General features: G+C 46.7%; 1 protein-coding gene across 2 annotated transcripts in view; it reads right to left on the reverse strand.

Moving 5' to 3' along the window:
• Positions 1 to 989: 989 nt before the first annotated feature.
• Positions 990 to 26,938, reverse strand: part of PERM1 (PPARGC1 and ESRR induced regulator, muscle 1) — a 72,949-nt gene continuing 47,000 nt past the window's right edge. The window contains exons 1-4 of one of the 2 annotated variants that reach the window (XM_081923596.1): positions 14,020 to 14,165; positions 8,547 to 10,506; positions 5,058 to 5,171; positions 990 to 2,411 (exon numbers count right to left, since the gene is read on the reverse strand). In XM_081923596.1, the coding sequence (XP_081779722.1) occupies positions 2,329 to 2,411; positions 5,058 to 5,171; positions 8,547 to 10,506 (2,157 nt within the window). In that variant the 5' untranslated portion in view covers positions 14,020 to 14,165 and the 3' untranslated portion in view covers positions 990 to 2,328. Of the gene's footprint in view, positions 2,412 to 5,057; positions 5,172 to 8,546; positions 10,507 to 14,019; positions 14,166 to 26,938 lie in introns of those variants that run through there. The other variant, XM_081923597.1, reaches the window with a different exon arrangement.

Here is a 26,938-nt window from a genome sequence, read left to right on the forward strand (position 1 = left end):
TTGTATGCTGTAAACTTTCTTTTGTGTACACATATTTCTATTTTTCTATTTGGATTTTTGTTAACATTTCACTTGCTGAATTTTTGGTTGATGCATAGAAGTTAAAGGGGCAGTGACAAACCTCAGGCCTGGCAGTTGAATGTGCACCACCCCCATCCCTGATCTCTCTACTTGACCCTCAGTATTTTCCCAAGGCCTCACACTGTCTCCAGCCACATCACTGATTAGTCTTTGTTCCACACCCTCCTTGAATGTTTTTTGCCTGCCTGGAATGTGTCCCTGAACTCTGATCATGCCTCTTGCTTGCCTGGGTGGAAGACAGAGAGGGGCTTGTGAGAGCATGTGTGGAGTCCAGTTTACTACACAAAGGTGAGGTTTACATGTGTTGTTTCTGGCCCCACCAACCTCTGGCATGTGGCCCATGGAAAGTTGGTCAAAAGGAAATGTGGCTCTTGGGGTGACTAGGGCTCCTTGCCCTCCTTGCATTGAAGGCATAGAAGCAGAGCCCAAAGCTACATTGGCAACTCTAGGCAGAGGAGCAGAAAGGAAGCTGTGAAGGAACATCAGCTGAAGACAGAGGTGCCATTTCAGAGTAGCGGCTAAGCATCTGTGAAGGAGCCAATCCCTAATCCAAATCCTTGTAACAATAGGATGGCTTTAGCCAACTCAAACCACCCTCCCAACCTCAGGCCCACCTCATCTCCAATATGGGGACAATAACTGAGACCTACCTTTTAAGATTGCTGTAAGCATTGCAGCAAGATAATGTATGAGAAGTGCTTTCAACGTTCAAATGTACAATATGCATAAATGTTAAGCATCACAATGAAATCAATAATGCGTTTTTTTAAAGCATAATGGGGATGATTTACTAAACAGTTTGGGGCATGTGTTGGAATCTTGAAGACGACTAGAGCTTATTCAATCTTTCTTCCAAGCCTTAGAAGGCTGGGGTTAATAATGATAATAATAATAACCACCTCAACGCAGGCAAGTAGTGGTATCTTTTATTGGCTCAACTTCTGTTGGCATAGGAATTTGCAAATGTTAAAGTTACACAGAACATTTCACCAGGCAGTATTGTTCCACTGGTAACTTTTCACCTACCCAGCAAGCAAGGCCATTTACTAAGGCAAACATTTTTAGTAACTCCAACAGGAAGAGATTTGTGGCCTTCCACATCAATCACTGAACTCTTCAAAACAGTTTAAGAAAATCACACGCTGCTGTAATGTTCCAAGGATACAGCAGTTCTGCTCAATCTATTGTCTTTTGTAATAACCAAGGCTATAGATTCTGCCAAAAAATCCCCCTGCCCATCACCTACTGCGAAAAGGACAGGAGGCTTAACACTGAAAGGTTGGACAGTGTGAATGTGCTGGTATTTCAAAACATAAAAATGTCAACTTTCTCTCTCCTGCTTTGTATGGAGAATGTCTGGATGCCTCCTAGATAAAAGGGTGTTGTGTTTAGGACATTCTTCTCATTACTTCAACCTAACCTTTTCCCTTTCTTTTCAACCTGTTGCTTCTGTCAGCAGATACGGTGAGCCATCTTTTCCTTCACTCTTCTTTTCCCACATTCACTTAAGAATATGTGGAAGCCACCAGTGTGAGCCTCTACCCTTCATCCTAACCTTCATATTCTCTTGATTAAAGGCATCAGTTCATTCAGAAAGACTTTCTAGAAGCGGTGCTGTCAGGGCAGAAATTGGGAGACCTAATTTTCAGTAGAACATGCTCCAAATGCACCCCCTGAAGCAATATACATTCCTCACAGCTAAAATGATAGAGGTTCTGATGGACCATTCAAGCTAAAATTCCGCAACTGCACAATTATCTCCTATGCCTCTGCCTCCTGGATTTGTTTTGGTAAACCATCCCTGAAACTTGCCTCCTTTCAATATTCTTCTCCAAAAAAGTATTGCACCTTCCAGTTGTCTCTTGGCCATCAGGTCTACCTCATGAGCAGCTGCCCAGCTAGCTAGCTAGCTACCAGATGTAGGCTGGGTTATTTATTTATAGCCCTCCTTCTCCCATGAGTTCAAGGTGAGTTACTGGCCAGGGACAGAAAGGTTTCAGTCAGGCACCTCCTTCTAGCACTAAGAGTGGAACCAAACTCCAGTTTCTGTGGAAGCCTCCATCTTTTCTTTCAAAACTCTTTGCCGTCTTACCAGTTGAGGGGGGTTATACTAGTGAGTCCAACAGTCCAGGATAGACCAAGATGCCCCAAAGGTTGGTTCCCTGTCTCCAAAGAAGTACCGTGATATCCTTTCCAACTCATCCCCAAAGGACCGCCAGGAATTGGATGGAATTGACCTGTGTCCTGTTATGTTCCGTGCTGAGCTTCCATGATGACCTGCCGCCTGAAGAAGCGGATGACTGAGAGGGTACCAAAGTTTGCTAGCAACACTGAAAGAAGGAAAAAGAAGATGCATCCACAGTGCAGATGGATGTATCAAAGAAAGACAGGTTGTTATGCAAATCGTTTCCTTCTCTTCTTAGAATGCATGCACTGAAAGCACTATTATACCACTTTAACAGTCATGGATTTCCCAAAGGATCCTGGGAAATGTAGTTTGTTAAGGGTGCTGAGAGTTCCCCTCACATGGCTATACATACCAGAGATCGCTGGGAAGAAGGCCCTAAACGGCCTTGGTCCTGTATACCTGAAAGAACATCTCCACCCCCATCATTCAGCCTGGACACTGAGATCCAGCGGTGAGGGCCTTCTGGCGGTTCACTCATTGTGAGAAGTGAGGTTACAGGGAACCAGACAGAGGGCCTTCTCGGTAGTGGTGCCCACCCTGTGGAACACCCTCCCTTCAGATGTGAAGAAAATAAGTAGCTATCTTATCTTTGAAAGACATCTGAAGGCAGCCCTGTTTAGGGAAGTTTTTAATATTTAATGCTGTATTGTTTTTAACACTCAATTGGAAGCCGCCCAGAGTGGCTGGGGAAACTCAGCCAGATGGGCGGGGTATAAATAATAAATTATTATTATTATTATTATTATTATTATTATTATTATTATTATTATTATTATTATTATTATTATTATTATTATTTTATTAAGAATCACAGAAAAGTTAACCCTAAGGTTTCAATCCAATGCTTGTCCTACTCTGAATAGACCCATTGAAGTTAATGATCATGCCTAATTTAGGTCCATTAATTTCTTGAGACCATTGTTTGTTTGTTTTTTGCTGTAAGGACATAGGAACAAAAGAAGCTGCAACTTGTCTATATACCCTAGTGTTATCTACACTGACTGGCAGCTGCTCTCCAGGTTTTCTGACAGAGTTTGCTCCCAGCCTTACCTGGAGATGCCAGGCACTAAAGCTGGGACCTTCTGCATACAAAGCAGATGCTCTACCACTGAGCTGTAACCCTTCCCTTATGACACAGGAACATGGGATGCTATCTTACACTAAGTCAAAAGACTGGACCATCTAGCTCAATATTGTCTACACTGACTGGCAGCAGCTCTCAGGCAGAAGTTTCTCCTAGCCCTGCCTCAAGGTGCCAGGAATTGAAGCTGAGACCTTCTGCCTGCGAGGCAGGTGCTCTACCACTGAGCTATGGCCAGTGGCACACTCTGCCTGGCCTGCTGGCTCTACTGAGCCTCTGGGTAAGCCAACAGTCCCGCTTGCTGCTTCTCACCTTGAAAACCTCTCTTTTAATAAAATGCCAACATCTGGGCTTGCCTTCACCTTTCACAGGAGCATAGGAAGCTGCCATATATCAAATTATACCATTGGTCCATCTAGCTCAGTATTGTCTACACTGAGTGGCAGCATCTCTCCAGGGCTTCAGACATGGAGCCTCTTCCAGCCCTACCAGGACTGAACCTGTGACCTTCTGCAAAGCAGGTGCTCTAACCACCAAGCTACAGCCCTTTCCCACCAGCCTCAAAGGATGTGACTTTCTCCCCAATTACCTGATCATCACCCAGCCCAAGCGCAGGCACAAGTTCAGCCACCTATCTCCCCATCTGCAGTTACCCAGCTTTGCACGCCCTGCACTAGGTGGAGTCATTATCTTCTCCCTTCCTCGGCCATCCCATATTGCCTAATAATGCCTTAAAGTCCTGGGGCTTAATTTTGACAGAGCACAGAATGTGTGTGGGGAGACTCTTGTTTCCAGCCATAGACAAGCAACCCTACTTCCCACCCACCCCATTCCTTGGTCAGGATTCCAGAGCCAGTGGAGAAAGGAAAGTGAGAAGTAGTCATCTTTAAACATGAGGAGGAATTGATTCAAATGAACTTGTGGGTTTGAAGGATGCACCTTCCAAGGAGGTTGCCCATTGTGCCTCTGTATGATGTAACACTCTGCCTTTGTCTCCTTCCAATCAGCCTCTGGGGAGGGCAGGTGACTCTGGCATTTCTTTTCACTGGATAGGCCCCGAAAAAGCAATCCCTCCCAATGCAGAGAGACAACAGACCTAGAGGAGCATTGCCATTGTGCCTCTGTAAGAGCCACTGCTCTGTGCCCTCTGCCTTCTAATCACAGTGATCTACCCCCTTCTTTACAGGAAGTGCTGTTGGGTTGTTCAGTCACTCCCAAATGATTGAATTCAGCAGAACTATCCCATCTCTGAGGAGGCTGCCCACTGCATTTCTGTATGAGTTATTTCTCTGGGCTGTACCGTTTTGAATCAGGAGGCTCATTCAGGCCTGTGGCTACCAAGGAAAGTCACAGGTAATTCTGCAGGCAGGTAATTCTTATTTGTACACACTCTAAAAATAAAGTTTCCTTCAGGTGTTAAGAATGAAGTTTGCCTCCCTTTCTGATGAGAAGAACAACTGTTTTAGAATAAAAAGTTGGGCCATTAAGGAAGGAGAAGGGGAGAGTAAAAAAATGGTTAAAAAGAGAGAGAGAGAGAGAGAGAGAGAGAGAGAGAGAGGGAAACATCTCTCAGCATTAGTTCTGCTCTGTTCCAGAGCGGAACCAGTATGTTAACATTCCTGGTCTATCTCTGAGGCTTAAATCCACCCCCTCTCCAAATCCGCTAGGAGTTGTGCTTCTCCCACACAAAGCCCTTGGATACATTACCGATCTTCCAAGCATCCGGGGCCTGCAGATCAGAGCTCTTCACAGCCCACGAAGCAAACGCCATAAAGCCCAAGCACATGTCTCTTTGTGTAAAAACTGGCTGGAGGGGTCTTTCTGTGGCGGGGGAGAAGAAGAAGAACCAATACGGATGTTTCTCCTGGAAATGTTTATCCAGGAATCCCAGAGGATTGCCTCCCCCTATCACACTGGTACCATGAACAATTCAACTTTAAAGCATAAAGGCTTTTGACCTTTCAAATCCCTGCATGCTTTGCCTTTGATCCTCACAAAGGATTTTTCTTCTTTAGAAAAAAACAAATCCCCAGACATTGGCATGATGGTGATAGCAGTGGTGATTATATTTGGACCAGCTTCACAGCTGTCCTTCAACCTGGGGTTTCCATTCCACCTCAGTGATTTTCAAATGGTGCCTTTGGGAATGCCTATCAGTGAGAACTGTGCAACTGGAATACAAGGACTCCAGATGTTGTTGTACTACAACTCCCATGATTCCCAGCCAGCATGGCCAAAGGCCAGGGATGATAGGCACTGTAGTCCAGCAACTTCTGGAGAGTACTGTGTTGGTTGCTCTTGCTATAATGTCTTTAAATTCCCAGGAGTCCATTGCTTTCCACGATCCCTCTTTTACCTTCTTCCTCCTTTACCTTCCACCTGCCCTAATCTTGCAGCCTGCTCCTTTTGCTTGTGAACAAATTCAGTTGCCAAACAGGGATCACACTGTACAGAATACAGTGCTGTATCTCCCTTGTCTATAACCCCACGCAGAGACGCAACAGCCTCCTTTCTGGAGGGTGCTCCCAGCTCCCAGGCATCTTTAGTCCAGGGATAAGGGACCTGTGGCCCTCCAGATGTTGCTAGGCTACAACCCCCATCACCCCTGACCATTAGCTATGCTGGCTGAGGCAGAATTGACCTGGAGCACAATAACATCTGGTTTACTCATTCCTACAATAAATGAAAAAAGCCATCATAAAGCAAGTCTGAAAAATCTGAGAAAAAGAGGGAAGTAGTGGAATAACTACAGGCTGGTGAATGTGTCATGTGATTCATAAGAGAGTCAGCAGTACTGGTAAGCCAACCCTAATGTGCTCCCCGCCCCCCACCTTAACCTTGGACATTGGTTTACTCAGCTTCCACTGAAAAGAATCTTGCAAGATAGTGCATTGTGTGTCCATATAATCAATATCCACCCCATATAGACAAAGCATGTTTATATGGCATTTTAAAGGTCATGGCTTCCTCCCAAAGAACTGCAGGTTACCCCTCACAGAGCTACAATTCCCATCACCCTTAACAAATGACAGTTCTCGGGATTCTTTGGGGTAAGCCCTGTGCTTTAAATGTGCTTTAAATGTATGGTCAGAGTAATGCCTGGCTAGCTTTCAAGCAAATAGATCAGAGACCTGAGTTCTAATCTTATCCATCCACTCCTTGCACTCTTTCTGTCTGTCTCCTGCAGAAGACCAAATGTCGCAATAATGCTCAATCTGCTTTGAGGCTCAGGACAAAGAACGACTTTCGAGCATTCCAAGGTCAGTCTTTGTTTTACTTCTGAGAGGAGCTACTTTCAATCAGTTATGGGTGCTTGCAGATGACCCTTGAGCGTTTTTGGAGCACTGTTTTCCTTTGGGGATACAGGACCTCTCGACCGCCCAAGGTTGCAAGTCCAGTTTCAATGCACTCTTAGGTTGGGAGTGACTCAGCAGGGCTTATTTCTGAGTAAACACACCTGAGACAGGGCTACAAAGGTTTTAACCTCCAGGGTGTGTTGTAAAAAAAACGTTAACAACAGTGTCTTACAGCACTCTAATGAATTTATGATGGCATAAGCTTCCGTGGGCTAGAGTTCACTCCATCAGACGCAGCCGACTCTCCAGTCCTCAAATGTTTGTGCCAGTGTAAATTTGTTGGTCTGCAATATTCTTTTACTGTTTTCTCTGCAAGTGGTAAAACTCTCTGTGAGTTGATCTATTCTAGGCCATCAATTAAGGCTGGCTGGCTGATTAGTCACCACCAAGGCAAGAGGGCTTTATTCAAATAATGAGGTCACCATTTGGTTGAGTATATGAAATATCAATAGGTTGATGTATATATGTGTGTGTGCATCTATTTATCATCTCTATATCTATCTATCTATCTATCTATCTATCTATCTATCTATCTATCTATATCTATCTATCTATCTATCTCTATCTATCTATCATCTATCTATCTATCTATCTATCATCTATCTATCTATCTATCTATCTATCTATCTATCTATCTATCTATATCATCTATCTAATCTATCTAATCTATCTAATCTATCTATCATCTATCTTTCCGTTTGTAAGGAATTTACATCTCTGCAGGAAAGTTATTTCATGTGTATCCACTATAACAGCCACAATTTAGCTGCTCTTGAACCCACTGCACAAAAGGGTTTGCCATACTTGATTCCAAATGTTCTCATACTTTGGGCATGGCATAGTGCCTCTGGGTATGTGTGCTGATGCCTTTTCACTTTAAAAAGAATGAAACCAACTTATGTTTTCAATAGAATGGACCTAAGGACAGAGGGCCTCTGAGGACATGCAGAGTGTACCTTCCCTTGAAGCATGTGCTCCATAACAAAATGCTTAGGTCATGCTGCTGCTGAGAACACATCTGTTTATTAAAAATGAAGATGCCAAATGCCCAAATGACATCACCACGGAACTCTGCAACCAGTCCTTAGGTTAGGTCAGGGGTGGGGAATGTTTTTTCAGACTGAGGGTCATGCTTCTCTCTGGGCTACCTTCAGGGGGACGGGGGGGGGGGTCATCCACCAGTGGTGGGCGGGAGAAGTTTCTATGCGCACTTACACACCATCATCCCTCTATCCATCCAGAAAGGAAAGAAGCATGATCAGAATACAAGGTTGCATTCCAGCCAGGCATGAACACACAACGAAGGGTGCAAAGGAGAGTCAGTAAGGGTGTGGCCTAGGGAGACGGAGTGGGGCTGGGGAGGAGGGTGCTCTGGGGAGAGTTCAAAGATAGGGATGCCATACGTCTGGATTTCCCCGGACATTACCAGGATTTCAAAGGTGGAATTGACTTCTGGGGGGAATTTCCAAAAGGATCTTAGGCAAGTCAATTGAAAAATTGCTCTTTTTTGGTGTCTTTGTAAAAAACAACAACAACACATTTGGGGGTTGTCTAAATAAAGCTCAACAACTTTGGGGATTTCCTAATAAAATCTCAACAATTTTGAGGTCTTCCTAATAATATGAAATATGGCAACCCTATCTAAGGGCCAGACAAGAGTCCAGGAGGGCCACATATGGCCCCTGGGCCTGAGGTTCCCCACATCTGCCTTAGATGTACAAAGTGTTGAGCCCTGGCACATTTGTTTAGAAATTAAGCACTGGCAAAACAGTTAAATGGTCAGCGTATCAAGTTGTCAAAACCAAAAACCCACTCACATATCAGGAAAAAGAAATGGTACCTGGTGGCATCACAGCCATCCCTAGGTCTTCTGGTCTTGGTAGGTTTTCACCCAGGAGCCTTGGAGACACGAGCACCAGCCTTCCTTGAGATCCTTTCCGAAGCAGAGTGCCTTGGCTTGTGGGCCGTGATCTGAGAAGATGTGCCGGTCTGCACAGAAAGGATTTTAAAGCTTTTGCAGCCTTCCTCATCTCTGAGGCTGGGATGCTGAAGAAAAAAACCCTCCAGTTCCTCTTCTTCTTTGCTCTGTTGGCAAAGAAGTGTTCGTACACCTCTGGGGTAGACATCTGCATAGCACCGTCACCTATGTCCAAATCCAGGTCCCCCGAGCCACCAGATGGCGCTGACTGATGTCCGGAGCTGAAGACTGTTTCCAGAGCTCCATCTTTGTTTCTCCCCTTGGCCTCCCCCATTTCGCTGAAGAAATGCTCGTACATTTCAGGCCCATCCATTTCAGGCAGCTCTTGGTCAATCCCTGAGATCAGTTGCCCCTTCCCAATCCCCAATCCCTTCTGCTGGGTATCATCACAGAAAAAACAGTCATACATTTCTGGCCACGTCATGGCAGATAAGCCACTTTCTGGAGAGCCTTCTAATGTCAGACCATAGGGAGCGGACTCCCCTAAGTGCTCTGATGTCTGTCCTCCTTGAAGTTCCTCTTCAAATGGTAAAGCTTCTTCAAATGGTAAAGCCACGCCAAGATAGTGGCATGTTTCTCCACTGTCGTTCTTCTCACCCCTTCCTGTCGAAGCAGCTGTTTCTGTGTCTTTGTGAAATAGCCCATCACATATGGAATTGGTTGCTTGGGTTGGGCTTGGACCTCTCTTTTCCTCCAGTGCCCTTGGAAATTGTTGTACCCCACTGTCACATAGAGAGCCCCTGACTTGGTTCGCTGGGCCTTCCTCCTTTAAGGCCTCCCTATGGCTTGCTCCACTCTCAACGTTGACATTTGCAGAAATGTCTTCTTCCTTGCTCGCCCTTCCCGGAATGCTTCCCCCACGGCTCGCCGATAGCATGTCGGATGGTGCAGAGACCCTTACGATTGGAACCAAACACCCTTGAGATGGAGATGGATTTTCCTGAAGCGGTGCTGCTGCCTGTGCCTTCAAGGTGACCTGAAGGGGCTTGCCACCCTTCTCTGGGCGCTCTGCTCCCCCAAGCTCTACAGAAACTGGAGAAGAAAAGGGCGCAGAGCTTGGATATGGAGCAAGTGGGGGTTCTGGTTCCCAACAAGCTGCTGTGCTCTTCATCGATGCTGGGAGCTGCATGTCCACACAGGCAGCCAGGGAGGGATTGTCCTTGGAGTGTTGTGATTCCAAGCAGAGAGGACTGCTCCCATTGTTGTTTGCCCCCTCTGTGGTCTTCAGGTTTGTAGGCTCAGCACAGGGAGGTCTTTCCATTTTCTCCTGCCCTGGGCTTTTCTCTGTCAAGGCCCTTGCTTGGGTGGCAGTAGCTAGCACCACTGGTAGAGAGCAGTCTGGATTTATGGGCTGGTCTCCTCTCTCTGTTTCCTTGGTGGTAAATGCAGCTTCTGTGACAGTAACTTGCAGCCCACTCTGACTTCCTGATGGCTTCAAAGTGACACGGGGCAGCTGACCTTCCTGGGTCCTCCTGGAAGACTGGGGGCAAGCTGTGCCAAGTTGTTTGCTGTTGCACAGAAACCTGATGACAGAGCCCAGATCTGTTTCGTCGTCGCTGCCAGACAAAACCTCGTCTACAAGCAGGTGCCCATCCGGGGTTCCACGTGGGAGGCAGCTGGCTAAATGGCTGGCTGGGAGGACAGGGCCCACTTTCACTTGGACCGACCCGCTCTCTGCGGCCTCCCCTTCCTCAAGGTCGCTGAGGAGCTGCTCATCAGCTGTGGCCAAGGCTGGCTGGCTCAAACTGCATTCTTCAGACTCCAAATAGAACTCAGCCCAATCCCGGTCGTTCAACAGGATGCTGTACTCAAAATTTTCCATCTGGGAAAGGGACATGTTGATGGGGTTGTTGGGAGAGGGGAGAGAAAAGAGAGAAGTTTTAAAAATACTTTTACAGCATGTTTCACTTTGCAATAAGAGATAGAGGGGGAATTAGATTCAGTTTGCATTTAAAGGCAAATCTATCAAATTTATACTTCCCAAAACAATACAGTATATGAACCAAAACACAGATATCCTTTGAAATTCACTTGCAATGCAGTTCTCCAGCCAGCCACTGTTTTCTATTAGTGGGAAATGTGCATAAGAACTGATAAGGGAAAATAACTTTCAAAAATGCACTACATTAGAAAAATACTTGCAAAGATGTGCACATTAGTCAAAACTGCACACAAAAATGTTTTTATTAGAGTGAAAATTGCACCAAAATGCTGATGAATCTTCATGAGGATTAACTAATAATAATCGTCATCTGTGAATTGCTGCAGAAAACTGGAGAATTTAATATAAGATTGGAAAATGAGAAACTGAGAGAACCAGAATCCTTCCATCCCTAGCAGCCACAGAGGACACAAATAGAGGCCTATAAATAGGGCTGTAACAACAACATTTTCACAGCAGTATGTCTATCATTGGCTGCTATCCACAATGGCTGTGTTCTACCTTCACTGTCCGAGGAAGTACGGTATGTCTTTGAAAGCCAGTTTCTGGGCATCACGTGGGGAAGTTCTGTTGGGCTGATGTGCAGGCTTCCACTGAGGCATTTTGTTGGGCACTATGAGAACAGGATGCTGATATCTAAAAAAACATGGCAACCCTGGTATTGCCTCCAGTGACTTGCATCAGCCCTCCAGAGTCTGACATGGAGCCTCTCTCAGTCCTACTTAGAGATGCTAGGGATTGAACCTGGGACCTTCTGAATGCAAAGCACGTGCTCTGCCATTGATCTTCGGCCCTTTCCTCCAAATCCACCACTTCTGTGTGGCCTGTGCCTTATCTCTTAATCCTCATTCCCAGATGCAAATAATCCTTGTTCTCTCAAGGGTTTGCCTTCAAATGTAAGCTCCTCGCAAACTGGGAATGCACCCTCCCCTTGTGAGCAGGGATTGCTTTTATCTCTCAAGTGACAATGACGGCATAGAATTAATAACAAAAACAATAATGCTGATGCAAAGAGAGTGACATGTTATAAACATGCTGCCTATATGGAAACCAATTGCTGCCTTTCTCTCCTAATGTTCTTTAACATAGTAGTGTGACCAAGAAACACTACCAAGTATTGGCTATGCAAAATGGAGGGGCTATGCACACTCAGCTCCCAAAGACTAGGAATCGGGAAACCCTAGTCTAGGCAGGCCGCAAGTTAACTTCCTCCAGAAATAAACCCCATTGATTTTCTTCCATGTAAGTGAATGGCTGCAATTCCTAACTATGCAGGAAGCCAAGTGCTGTGTTTTGGGGGCACAGGTAAGGTGGACTGAAACCTGTTCCTTGCCCTAATGCAGTGCGCATGTGACTTGACTTGAGCTTTCTGGTTCTGTGCTCAAAGCCTGAGAAACGCATTGAATATACCGTATTTTTCGCTCTATAGGACGCACTTTTCCCCCTCCAAAAATGAAGGGGAAATGTGTGTGCGTCCTATGGAGCGAATGCAGGCTCCCTGGCTTCAGTGATAGCAAGGCAAAGCCTCCGAAGCCTGCGCTCCGGAGGCTTCCCGTTGCTTCCGCTGAAGCCAGGAGAGTCTGCTCTTAGAGGCTGGCGGTGGGGAAAGCAGCGCTTCCCCCATCGCCAGCCCCAGAGGATGGGGGGCAGCAGGAAGGCGCGCAACGCCTTCCCGCTGCTCTCCAACCCGGCTTTGAGGCTGGCGGGGGGGAAAGCAGCGCTTCCCCCATCGCCAGCCCCAGAGGATGGGGGGCAGCAGGAAGGCGCGCAACGCCTTCCCGCTGCTCTCCAACCCGGCTTTGAGGCTGGCGGGGGGGAAAGCAGCGCTTCCCCCATCGCCAGCCCCAGAGGATGGGGGGCAGCAGGAAGGCGCGCAACGCCTTCCCGCTGCTCTCCAACCCGGCTTTGAGGCTGGCGGGGGGGAAAGCAGCGCTTCCCCCATCGCCAGCCCCAGAGGATGGGGGGCAGCAGGAAGGCGCGCAACGCCTTCCCGCTGCTCTCCAACCCGGCTTTGAGGCTGGCGGGGGGGGGAAGCAGCGCTTCCCCCATCGCCAGCCCCAGAGGATGGGGGGCAGCAGGAAGGCACGCGACGCCTTCCCGCTACTCTCCAACCCTCCTGTGGGCTTTTGCGGGAGATGGGGGAATTCCCCCACCTCCCGCAAAAGCCGGCAAAAGCCGCACGCTCTTTAAAGAGGCTCCGTGGCTTCTGCTGGCTTTTCTAGGAGGTGAACCTCCTAGAAAAGCCCGCAGGAGCCGCGCACCCTTTAAAGAGCGCACGGCTCTTGGGGGCTTTTCCCCAAGGAGGGAGAAGGGACTGACTGGCCGAGTCAGTCCCTTCTCCCTCCTGCGGGCTTTTGCGGGAGATGGGGGAATTCCCCCACCTCCCGCAAAAGCAGGCAAAAGCCGTGCACTCTTTAAAGGGGCTGCACGGCTTTGCTGGCTTTTCTAGGAGGTGGGGGAATTTCCCCACCTCGCAGAAAAGCCTGCAAGAGCCACGCAGCCTTTAAAGAGCGCACAGCTCTTGGGGGCTTTTCCCCAAGGAGGGAGAAGGGACTGACTGGCCGTTTCAGTCCCTTCTCCCTCCTGGTCGAAAAGCCCGCAGGAGTCAAGCGGGGCTCCTGTGGGCTTTTGCGGGAGGTGGGGGAATTCCGCCACCTCCCGCAAAAGCAGGGAGAAGGTCTTGGAGTAGCGCACAGGCTGCGTGCAGCCTGTCCACTGCTCCCAGAGCTGCGGGGGGGGGGGTAATATTTTTTCCTTGATTTCCCCCCCCCCCCGAAAACTAGGTGCGTCCTATGGTCCGGTGCGTCCAATCGTGCGAAAAATACGGTACAAACTTAATAATGTAAGAGCCCTGCTGGGTCAGACCAATGGCCCATCAAGCCCAATATCCTACTTTCACAATATCCACCCAGATGCCTGTGAGAACCCTGCAAGCAAGACCCAAATCCTAGCCCATTCTCCCCTCCTGTGTTTCCAGCAACTGGGGTCCCATCAACAGAAAAGACTTCCCACCACAAACGTCACACACACACCACTGCCAATCATGTGGACCGGCAACTTGCTAATAAACAGTGGTGATCAACAAGTATGACCTTGAAGGCCATCTCCTTCTGTCTTGTGAGTTCTCCGGGCCACCCGATCGGGCAGCAACACCAGCAGCTATATGAGCACATTCCCTCTTCTGTGGCCTCTCCACTCTGGTGGTATAAGGCTCCTCTGCTAATATCATCAGCTGCAGTGTCTACTCTAGAGGACAGCCTGACCTTTAGGGTTTCGAGGTCACCTATGCAATATCACAGCCTCTTGTACAAAAGGATGCAAAGCGGAAAGTGGCTGTTCTAGAGGGGAGCAGATACACAAAAACAATGCGGGGGGTGGCACTGCAGCTCCTACCTTGCAGACAGCCTACGCCAAGGATGGGGCCATGCCAGGAGCAGCACAGCAAAGTTCTCCCGGCGTGACATGGTGCTGTGCCCAGTACCCTGGGCACTGAGTGCAAAGGCTGTTCGTCTTCAGAGAGGCAATTCTCTCAGGCCGAAAATAAGACCCTCCCTCCCAAACGTGTCACATGAAATTCTATAAATGCAAAGGGCTGGTCCAGAAATAGAAGGCAGGCAGCCCTTCCCACAGATGCGCCAAAGCAGCCACTCTGACTCACCCTGTTTACCAGGGGCAGAACCTGTTTTCTGGTACCTGGCAAATCATTGCTCCTTTTTTAGCCAGGGTGTTGGGGAGATTTTGGGCAGGTACGAGAGAACCTTTGGCCCTCCAGATGTTGCTGAGTTACAGCTCCCAGCAGCTCAAATCTCCATGGATTATGGCTAAGGGTGTTGGGAACTGTGGTTCAATAACTTCTGGATTTCCACAGTCCCCCATCTCTGGTCTGTCCAGGAAATATTGGATGTGTTTGAGAAGAGCTATTCAAATGCAAGTAGGTCCACTCTGGTATCAAACCAAGGATGGGGGACTTTGATACCAGCACCTCCAGGTGTTGTGGAAGGAGTATTACATAGTTTTCCCTTCCCTAGTTGGTCTTCGCAGGGAGGTTCAGCTGGCACCTTCATTATGCACCAGTCAAAAATGTTCTTTTTCAACCATGCCTTTGGCCTGTATCGGGAATTTTTTAATGTTTGCTGTGTTTTTATTATGTTGGAAGCCAGCCAGAATGGCGGGGGCAACTCAGCCAGATGAGTGGGAGATAGATAGATAGATAGATATAGATAGATAGATAGGCTCATTAACATTCTATACCCTTTAAAATCTGTCTGAGGGAGGGCAAGGAGGGTAATGGTTTCATTTTGTTATTTTTATTATGTATTTTGTGTTTTTATCATGTGTTTTTATGCTGTGAACCACCCTGAGCCTAATAATAATAATAATAATAATAATAATAAATAATAATAATAATAAATTTTTATTTATACCCCACCCTTCCCAGGCAAAGCTGAGCTTAGAGTGGGTAACAACAGTAAAATAATACAACATTCTAAAACCATTTCATTATAAAATTAATTTAAATCAGATTAATGGCAACCATTGGGCTAGAGTTCTGTGAGGATTGCCAAAGGAGGGGGTCAGGATGTGCCCTGGCCAAAGGCTTGGTGGAACAGCTTTGTCTTGCAGGCCCTGCAGAAAGATGTCAAGTCCTGCAGGGCCCTAGTCTCTTGTGACAGAGCGTTCCACCGAAGCTACAGCCAAAAAAGCCCTGGCTCTGGGTGAGGCCAACCTAACCTCTCTGTGGCCCGGGACCTCCAATATGTTTTTGTTTGAAGACCGTAAGTTCCTCTGTAGGACATACCAGGAGAGGCAGTCCCATAGGTACGAGGGTCCTAGGCAATATAGGGCTTTAAAGGTTAAAACCAGCACCTTAATCCTGATCCTGTACTCCACTGGGATCCAGTGCAGCTGGTATAGCACCGGGTGAATGTGATCTCGCAGTGAGGACCCCATAAGGAGTCTTGCTGCAGCATTCTGCACCCGCTGGAGTTTCTGGGTCAGTCTCAAGGGCAGCCCCACATAGAGCGAGTTACAATAATCCAGCCTGGAGGTGACTCTCACATGGATCACAGTGGCTAGGTCAGGGCGAGAGAGGTAAGGAGCCAACTGCTTAGCTTGGCGGAGATGAAAAAATGCCTTTGTTATAGCTGCAATCTGCGCCTCCATGGAAAGGGAGGTATCGAAGATTACACTCAAAACCTAACGGACGGTGCTGGCACTAATTGCGCCCCCGCAAGAGATGGGAGTTGCCCCCCTCAATCCCATATCGTCCCGACCCAGCCAAAGGACCTCTGTCTTCGAAGGATTTAACTTCCACCGGCTCTCACGTAACCATCCAGCCACAGCTTCCAAACATCTGATCAGTGTGTCTGGGGCTGAGTCAGGATGGCCATCCATCAACAGATAGAGTTGGGTGTCATCAGCATACTGTTGGCAGCCCAACCCAAAACCCCGGACAAGCTGGGCGAGGGGGCGCATAAAGATGTTGAAAAGCATCGGGGAGGTTATCGCACCCTGAGGCACTCCACACACCAAGGAGTGGCGCAATGACAGTTCTCCCCCAAGCGCCACCCTCTGTCCCCGACCAGAGAGAAATGAGCACAGCCACCAAAGGATTGTGTATGAAGGGTGTGTATGTATGAAGGGTGGTATGCTAATTAATTAATTAATTACTCTGTGAGGTAGGTTAGGCTGAGAGTGGCCCAAGGTGACCCAGTGAGCATCATGGCTGAGCGGGAATGGGAGCTCTGATCTCCCTGATCCTAGAGTGGCAATCTAACTACACTAAATGACTAAAATGCCTGTTCAGAAATCAATGTTTTCCCCTTTCTGGGCACCTCCTGACGGGTGTTTTATTGTGGGTATGTTCTTGACACCACAAAAGTGCATCCATGGTGGATTTATCCTGCTTTAGTTTGTTCTGCAATGCAACACATTATTGCTGTCCAAAGGGGCCATGGCACAACAAAAGCAGGACAAAAATAAAACAGAACAGCTGTGGTATTAAAAAGTTATGGGATTTCTGAAGGAAGTTACAGAAAATGCACTGACTAGAAAGGAAGCAGCGTGACGGGCCCAAGACTTTTGCATGTGCAACACAGCATTGAAAGCAGGATTGCATGTGACTATTCTGCCAGCATCAAGAGCATAAATAATCCTGAATGCACAATATAAAGGACGTCTGGCAGGGGTCCTAAGAAGAGCTTGCTGAGTAAAGGATGAAGTGGGTTTTCTTATCCACTTATTTTAAACAGGATGTAAACATGCCCCAGTGACTCTCACCCACTAACCGCCTTCCTCCCCCCTCCCCCAACCATAGTTATGGTAAAGTTCCTTTTTGTTAAGAGATTAACTAGAGAAACCCACACACTGCCACAGACACCAGACATGTGTTGCTGCCAGCCAGACTCAAAAGCTGAAAGCAGGAAATGCTATTAATAGTGTTACAGTAAAAACCAAAATGCTGCACATCACACAAGATCTCAACACACTCCATAGCTTCCAAAAAACATATACTGGGGATAGAACTTTTGTCCTCCCCAGGGAAAAAAAAGGGGGGACGGATGCTCATAGTGTGACAATTTTTTCTACTTTGATCTATGGTAAGCAAGTGTTACAGATCGTTCTCAGTAGTGGCTTCTGCCCATTGGGACTTGTGCAAGGAGTCCAAACTAGATGTAAGAATGCAAGGAGTCCAAACAGTAGCTAGAGTCAGTCTATGACAGGCAAAACCAACTAATTCTAGTTTCACCCTCATCCTTTTCCTTGCTGAATTCTACGAGGGCAACACCATGCGTTCATCAACACTTACTTTTGTAAGTGTGATTTCTAGGCACAAGTCTGGGCTTTTCAGGTCTGTGTCTGAGCATTGTTATTGGCCCCCCCCCCCATGTTTTTCCTGGGAAAACCCATGTTTTACCACTGAATTGGAGCAAACAGCAATCCACTGAAAAACCGATTGCTGTTTGCTCCAATTCAAGGGACAAAGAAGAAACCGCTTGGACTTAGGCCTGGAAAACCCAGACTTGTGTGTAGAAACACAGTGCAAATGGAAGTGTAGATGGACCCTGAGACGAAGGTGGAGGAAGCTGCCAGGCATGGCCACCCCGTCAACTAGATGTAAGCAAAGAGGCAGCAAGGTGGGTGTTGCCAAGGTTGGTGGGGAAGCCTGCTATTTGCCCTAATGGGCAAACTTCCAATACCCTCAACCATTGGCCATTATTTCCTCAAAATCTGGGAAAAACAGTAAAAACAGTGCTGCAGGACCATGGCTGAAGATTGCCATCTGCTGGCCACGCTCCTGAAAAGCAGGTTTCATTGCAACATAATTCTGTTCTTGAATGGGTATTGAAGCCTTTGGGAATTTCTTCAGCATCTAAAGACCTACGGTAGCCCAAGCTATTTTGCTACCAGTCTAGACAAGCATTAATCCCTCCCCCATACTATTTTTGTTGGTGGGTGCAATGTGTATGGGGGAGGGACCTCCACACTTCTAATTTCAGCCTTCTTTCCTGCCGTACATGAACGGAGTGAAGGAGCTCTGAATCCATTCACTTGCATAATGGTGCATGATGCAGCAACCTTGCTGAAGCCAAGCGGGTTTGGGTCTGGTCAGTGCCTGGGCAGGAGAGCATTTGGAAGCTCTTCAACCCCTATACTGACTTCCTTCTACTATTAGACTAAGACCTGAGAGACCAGAGTTCAAATCCCCACTCAGCCTAACATATTTCACAGGATTGTTGAGGGGATAAAATGAGAAAGAGAAAACAGGATGCTAGGCTAGACAGCCCTTTTGTTACCCATCCTAGTGGTGCAATAATGAAAAAAAAACTGCTAGCATATTTGCAAAGCTAAGCAGGGTCCAATATCGTTTCAAATTGGATGGGAGACCGCATGTCGAGATTTCTGCATAGCTGGGCTTTGGACTAGATGACGCTCGGGATCCCTTCCGACCCTATGATTCAGGTAAGAGTTCAGGTAAGGCATTACCATTCCCACCCAATCTGAAAAGAACTGTTTTCTGCTTTGGCCACTAGGTGTCACTCAAGGACAGAGAGATGGATGGCGGCCCAGGATGGCCAATTTTGAGTTATGTGTTTGCATGGAGGTGCAGATACTACCCCAGGGGACAGAAAAATGCCACCCTCTTCCAAACAGCTAGATCCTAGTGGGAACAGTGCTGCACATGAGGAACATGTAAGCTCCACAAAATATAAAGCTGCCTTTTATTAAGCCAGAGCATTGGTCCTGTTCAACCAGCACTGTCCACTCTTCGGGCAGAAGCTCTGCAGCATTTCAGATCAGGAGTTCATTCTCCCGAGATCCTTTTAACCAAGGACTGAACACGGGGCTTTTGGCATGCAAAGTACAACAGTGGCAGAGGATATGCAGAAGGTCCTAGCTTCAGTCACTGCTAGCATCTCCCAGGTAGGCCAAGAGATAGAGAGAGAGAGGGAGAGGGAGAGGGAGAGAGAGATGTCTGGAAAGCTGCTACTAGTCATTGTTGGCAGTACTGAGTTACATGGACCAAAATTCTGATTCAGTATAAGGCAGTTTCCTATGTTTGTCAGGAGTACTTAGAAGAGTTTGGATTTGATATCCCGCCTTTCACTCCCTTTAAGGAGTCTCAAAGCGGCTAACATTCTCCTTTCCCTTCCTCCCCCACAACAAACATTCTGTGAGGTGAGTGGGTGAGAGACTTCAAAGAAGTGTGACTGGCCCAAGGTCATCCAGCAGCTGCATGTGGAGGAGCGGAGACGCGAACCCGGTTCCCCAGATTACGAGACTACCGCTCTTAACCACTACACCACACTTATCACTTGGTGTTAGAGCACCTGCTCTGCATGCAGAAAGTCCCAGGTTCAATCCCAGGCAGCAACTGCAAGTAGGGCTGGGAATGTCGCCTGTCTGAAACCAAAGAGAGCAGCGGCTGCGGCTGCTGTCAGTGGTACAGAGCTACTACTACTGGTCCAATTCCATATTAGGTGGCTCCCTATGTTCCAGGGGCCCTTGGCAATGGCGAACTTTGGTCCCAGCTCTCACGTAGCTCATCTCTCCAATGCCTCCAGGGAACCACATGAATCCTTGCAGCGGCATGCTTTTCGAAGGCAGGGGTGAGAACCTGTGTGGCCTTCCAGATGTGGTTAGGCCTCCAGCTCCCACCAGCCCCATCCAGCATCGCCAAGGTGACTAGGGAAGATGGGAGTTAGAGACTAGGAACATCTGGAGGTTCTCCCCCCTGCTTCAGAAGTCTTTGGCTGGCCGTGACTCACATCCTAGTGCACAGAGAAGGCCAGGCCGCCTTTTCTTCCCCTTCCTAACACAGCTGATTAATTCCTCTGTAGGTCGAAACGCTCCCCTCGCTGGCTGGCTGCAACCCCCACTGGAGCCAGAATCTGTTTCACATCTGCGGGATTCAATTAGTCTTCTTGCAGCGCTCCCTTCTCTTCTTTCCAGTGCACCCCCCTTCCTTACTCTCGCCAAGGCCTAACGGGCAGGGCTGGAAGATGGAAGCTGTTATTCCAAACTCACAGCGGGCCTAGCTCCACACTGATCTCTCCTGACCTGGCCCACCTACTGTCTTGGGCTTCAAAGTGCAACCCAGGAAGGGAAAAGTTAGATTGCAATCATCACGCGGCATGTGCCCAGTAGCCCCCGAGCTGCAGCCCCCAGATTCCTCGCAAGAGCAGCGGTGAAGATTTCCTGGGGTGGCGACAGCTGCTTCCTTCCGAAATTCAATCTGACTTGAATTAAACTAGCAGTTGAGAAAGAGAGATTTGGGGTAGTGCTGGGGAGAGACTGATTTAACCCTGGAAATGCTGGGGATCTCTCCCCCCCCCCCAAGAACAAGCAAAGAAAGCAAATGATTTTAACACAAAACTGGGACCTGCAACAAAATGCTGCAGTCTAGAGCATTGCTCTTTGATGTCCTCATTCACAACACTCCATTATGTTCTTGCTCTCATCCAGGTTTATACATGTGTACACACATGAATGTGAGGAGAAGAAGAAGAAGAAGAAGAAGAAGAAGAAGAAGAAGAAGAAGAAGAAGAAGAAGAAGAAGAAGAAATTTATACCCTGCCCATCTGGCACTCTGGGTGGCTTCCAACAAAACATTAAAATACAATAATTCACCAGATATTAAAAGCTTCCCTAAACAGGGTTGCCTTCAGATGTTCTAAAAGTTGGATAGTTGTTAATTTCTTTGACATCTGATGGGAGGGTGTTCCACAGGGCAGGCGCCATTACCGAGAAGGCCCTCTGCCTGGTTCCCTGTAACTTTGCTTCTCGCAGGGAGGGAACTGCCAGAAGGCCCTCAGAGCTGGACTTCAGTGTCTGGGCAGAACAGTGGTGGTGGAGACGCTCTTTCAGGTATATAGGACCGAGGCTGTTTAAGGCTTTAAAGGTCAGCACCAACACTTTGAATTGTGCTTGGAAACGTACTGGGAGCCAATGTAGGTCTTTCAAGACCGGTGTTGTTGTTGTTTTATATTTATATTTATACCCCACCCATCTGTCTGGGTTTCCCCAGCTACTCTGGGCGGCTTCCAACAAAACATTAAAATATAATAATTCATTAGATATTAAAAGCTTCCCTAAACAGGGTTGCCTTCAGATGTCTTCTAAAAGTCAGATAGTTGTTTATTTCCTTGACATCTGAAGGAAGAACGTTCCATAGGGAGGGTGCCACTACCGAGAAGGCCCTTTGCACACGCACACACACTGCATCAGCAAGCATTTCATGGTCCCTAAGCATGCCCAAAGTTCTATCTGCCCTCACAGTAACACATGAAGCTGCTTTATAGTGAATTATTTAGACCATTGGTCAATCTAGTTCTACATTGTCTACACACTGACTTGCAGCAGCTCTACAAAGTTTCAGGTTGGAGTCTCTCCCCATCCTATCTGCAGATGCCAAGGATTGAACCTGGGACCTTCACCACACAAAGCAGTTGCTCTACCACCAAGCCATGGCCCTTCCCTTAAGACATAAGAACAGAGGAAACTGATTTTTACTGAATCTGACCACTTGGTCTGCCTAGCTCAGCATTGCCTACACTGACTGGCAGTGGCAATGTGCCCAAATTTAATCAGAGCAGCAAGATTTGAGAAAGGGTGTGATTTAATCTGGGTGCCTTCCCCCCAATTTTACACCACATCCTGGAGCAACTATGAGCCACAAAGTGGGGAAAAATCAAGGTATAATGCATATAGTGTATATGGTTTGTGTCTTGTCCTCCCCCTCCCCTCCCCCAAACTGCAAGATTCCAGGGAATGACACAGGGATGGAGTCAGGTTTAAACATCTCTTCTGCCGGTGGGTCTGCTCTGAAACATCATCATCATCATCATCATCATCATCATCATCATCATCATCATCATTATGAAGTGGTGCCCATCCTGGGGAACACCCTCCCATCAGATGTCAAACAGATAAACAACTATATGGCTTTTAGAAGACATCTAAAGGCAGCTCTGTATAGGGAAGTTTTTAATGTGTGATGTTTTATTGTGGTTTTTTTTATTTTGCTGGAAGCCGCCCAGAGCAGCTGGGGCAACACAGTCAGAAGGGCGGCATATAAATAATAACATTATTATTATTATTTCAGTCATAATCTCCAGCATGAGTTGAGGCTTGACTCTTGAGATGGAGATACAGCGGCTGCTACACTTGTTTTTCTGCTTGTGTAGTATATGGACATATCCCAGCGCTGGTTTCTAGGGGAATGTTAAGATGACAGAGAGGTTGGGCCAGGGACGGGCAATACCTATTTTAGCCTGAGGGCCAGATTCCCTTCTGGATTACATTCCGAGGGCCATATGCCAACATTGGGTGGGGCCAGAGGCAAAAGTGAACAGAGCAATGGATTTAAATTTGACATTTCGTCGAGCTGGCTAGCTTCTACACACACACACACACACACACACACACACACACGTCTCCCTTCTTCTTCCAGGCAAACAAGAGGTATAATCAGAGTTGCAGGACACATCCCAGCTGGGTGTGAAGCAGAGTTTTGTGGGCCAGGTAGAGGTTCCTGGAGGGCCACATTGAGGCCTTAGGTTGTCCACCACTCCTGGGTTGGATGGCAGACCATTAATTCCACCAGTTTATTCTACCATACAGCCCACTTCAACAACTGCTTGCCCAAAGTTTCCTGAGTCCACCCTGTTCCCCACACATGTCCTGCTCTCTCACGCCTTCCCTAACGCTGTCTTTGAACAATGAGACTCAGAAGCTCTTCTATGCCTTCCTTTTGCAAAAGGGTGTGTATTGGGGCACCTGGCTGGACAAAGAGCATCGAGACCTGCAGGGTCTAGTTCCCCATTCAGCTATGAAGCTTACTTCAGCCAGTCACTGTCTCTCAGCCTAGCCTGCCTTACAGGGTTGCTGTGAGGATGAACTGGAAGAAAGAGAGAACCGTGTGCATCAACCTGGAGGAAAGGTGGGATATAAATGCAATAAATAAATAAGTTATACAGAGATCCAGCAGTGGAGAAGCTTGAGGTAATTCCCTAGCCAGTTGCTTGAGGTCAAAGGTCTGGTGATAGGTTACAGTAGAGTCCAAGAGATTGGGGTCCCCAGAGATACCTCTCTCTTTTCATCCCACCCCCTTCAGCCCTTTGCTTTAGAACATCTCTGCGTTGGTTTTGTACTCTCCTCTCCCCAACCCCATGATGGCATTTTAACAAGGTCTGGTGCTGAATTGGCTAAAAGAAAATTAAATAGAAGAATCACATTAAAGAGGGTGAAAAAGCCCGCCATGATAATTAAAGGTCGCCCAGGCCATTCCAGAGACTACCCAATTACTGTGGCAAGAGTGTCACTAATGTGAGATAATGATGTCATATGGCCACTAATGAGATGGGTTAACCAACTCCTGCCCCCCAAGCCTTCATTCCATGATGACACGCCCGCCCCCGCCGCTGCCCCACACCAGCCTCCACAGCCCCATTTGTCTCACATCCCCACACCCCTGCGCAAAAGAATGTGGCTTCTTTCCTCAGCTGGTGAGCTGGAGGCAAAATGGCAGCCAGCCTCCCCTATTAGCCTCCTCTAATGATGCTCCTCCTGGGGGTGAGTGGGGGCGAGGAGAATGGAGACAGAAGAGTTCAGGGTCCTCTTTGATGAATTTGAGTTGGGGTGAGAGAGATATTTCGTCGAGCCCGCATTCACTTCCCACTCCATGAATTGCTCCTTCAAGTGATGTCAACAAGACATTGTTCTGCCATGACCCTGGTCTCGTTCTCTCCCCACCCCACCCCCGATTCTTTCCCCCTCCCGCTTGGCCTAAGTTGCAAGCCCCCATTAGTGCTTCTTAATTGAACATAATCTTTGGCTTTTTAAGGGGGAGAAAACCCACAAAATGTCCCCCAGTTCAGATCCCAAATCTCTCACCCTCCATTTCTGCTTAGGCAGAATAGAATTGTCTTCTATCTTGTGTCGCTTTGTTAGGGACAAGTTGGAAGCACCTAGATTTCTCGGGAAGTAGGAGAAAATAGGTTATATCCAAAGTTGGTCCTACCCATTTGAAATGAATACTGTAGATACGACTGTCCATTAAATGAGCAGACCCATTGAAACAAATAGATACGTCCATAAATTTCAGTGGGTCTACTCTGGGTAGTTAATTTATTTTATCTCACCCTTTTCTCCCCCAACTCATTTAATCCCCACAACAACCCTGTGAGGTAGACTAGGCTGAGAAGCTGTGACTGGTCCAAGGTCATTGCTAGTAAAGCCATGTGGTGATTTGAAACCTGGTCTCCCAAGCCCGAGTCCGGTGCTCTAACCACTGCACCACACTGGCCCTCACCATAAGTAGTGGTGAAAACTTATGAGTATAACTTAAGTGATATTTGCACCATGCACTAATGTGCCACTTTAAACAGCCTTGAAGCCTTAAACACCCAAAGAAGCCTGAGAGCTGTAGTTTGCTAAGGATATTGAGAGTTGCACTTATACAGCAACCATTAACAGAATTCCCTGTGAAGAGGGATTGACTGGTAGCTCTGGGAGGGGAAAATAAGGGGTATCCGTACAACTCTCAGCTTTCCTTAGAACCATAGAACTGTAGAGTTGGAAGGGTTCCTTTCGGTCATCTAGTCCAACCCCTGGCAATGCAGGAATCTCAACTAAATCAATCATGATGGACGGCCATCCATCTCTACAGCTCCCATAATTATTTGGGGGAAGCCATGCCTGTTTGTTTAAAAGTGGTGTCAAGCTGTTTTGAACACATGGTGTGAATGTGGCCTAACCTATGCCCATTAACTTCAGTGGGTCTACTCTGAATTTGGTTGGATGCAACCCAAGGTCTCTTTTTCACCTTCTGAGTAAGAAATGCTCCTTTGCCCTCCCAGTGAGGCTGGTTTCCATTTTAAGAGGGAATATTGTCTTCAGATTAAACCAGGGGGAGCTGGCTCTTTAAAAAGAAAAGGAAAACAAAACAAAACCCCAACAACCCACAAATCCAACCTCAGTTTTGTGTGCTAAAACCTCTGACTAAAAGCAGCCATGCAGGGGTCTTGGGTCAATATTGTTTTTTGGAGGAAAGGGGGGGGGACAGGTGGGGGGGTCACATTTGAACATTCATTTCTATGCGCCCTCTGCTGAGCTGTTTGCCTCAGCCTTTGAAGGCCATTGGCTCTATTAGTGTAAACGCCTCTTTGTCTTACAGCTCAGGAAAATAGCAGGAGGGACTGGGGACGAAACCACTGCTGTAACTGAGATTAAAGTAAACTCACAAATGGAAAAAAGCCATGGGGTCCTTTTAGTGCTTCGAAATTTGAAGAGGTGGGTTTGAGGGGGGAAATGAAGAGGTTGGGGGATGGTAGAAAGTAAGGTAAAGCAAGCCTATGTTTAATTAAAAACTTGAAGAAAAGAAGTGTTCCTGTCAAGGAGTTCGAAATTAGTGAATTGGGGTTGTAGCCAACTAAATTCTACTCAGAACTGACCCATTGAAATTAATAGGCCTAAGTTCATTTTTCTTCATACTTCAAATGTATTAATATGGCAACCAAATACAAGCTGTAGCAAATGGAAACATAAATTGAATATATGTTCAATTTACCTAATGATATATATTTACCTAACAATAAAAAGTTGACCTATACAATCAATAATACCTAGATTTTTAATTAAAAGGGATTTTAAATCTCAAAGGAGGCCATGTGGCCTTGTCTAAGCTGAGGAGCCTTCATAACAAATTTAACTGCATTAAATATTACATACCTGTCTGAACTGGACAACAGAGATGTAATATTCTTCATATCACTGACAGTAGCAACCATTGCTAAAGATTTATCTAAAATATAGGAATTTCATACCATTTGCAGTAGCATATAGTGCATGCAGAAGAACCTGGGACCTCAGTTGGTCGCTGTTATGCATTTCATTGGGTCTAGGCTGAGTAAGACCAACATTAGATACAACCAATAATCTGAACTTCCCAAACCGATTTGCAGACCAGGATGAAATTATCCTTTGGATTTCTCATTTCTACAGATTTTGTGAGGTAGCTCTTAGCTAACATCGCAGTCCTTACTGCGCCTGCTCAGATGTAAGTCCTACTGAATTCAGCAAAGGTTATGCCCAGATAAGAGGGGTTAGGATTGCAGCCTCAAAAGTGTTTTGTGTTGTGGTTTCTTTTTTAAAAAAAATATGATTTAAAAATAAAATAAAATAAAATACATGTAATAAATTGAGAGAAAAAAGGCATTTAGAGATTAATTTCTATGTTTGTATTTAAATATGCATTTAAATGAGAATTTTAATGCAGATTAATTTTTTTAATTTCTTATTTTTGCATATCATTCTGGGGAAAGGACAGAAAGGGCATATGAATGAACACATTCAAATCCCCAACTTACCGAAGGTTTGAGACCCATCAGCTACCCTTACCTGGTTTAGCCGCCCAGTCAAAGCTATTCCTGGGATGTGGCCACTTTCACATGCTGACAGCTTCTAGAAGCCACAGTTGAGAGCTGAGTGCAGGATGGGGACAAAAGGTCCACAAACTACCCCAGAAAGAGCACAACATGTCCTCCACCAGAGGTTCTACCCCTACTCTAACACCCCATACCCCCCTGTGTTTTATATATATTATATTTTTGATATGTTATATATATAAAGATCCTCATGACAATTCACAGCATTTCTTGGATTTATCCTTATAAACACATTTTAATATGCAGTTTTGACTAATGTGTGCCTTTCTGCAAAGCAGTTTCTCATGATATAATGTATATTTGTATGTATGTTTATTTTCACTAATATATTCACACTCCCATCCTCCAATATTTGCACACTCCCA

The sequence above is a fragment of the Podarcis melisellensis genome (assembly GCF_964234715.1).
Source record: "Podarcis melisellensis genome assembly, chromosome: 8".
NCBI classification, from domain to species: Eukaryota; Metazoa; Chordata; class Lepidosauria; order Squamata; family Lacertidae; genus Podarcis; species Podarcis melisellensis.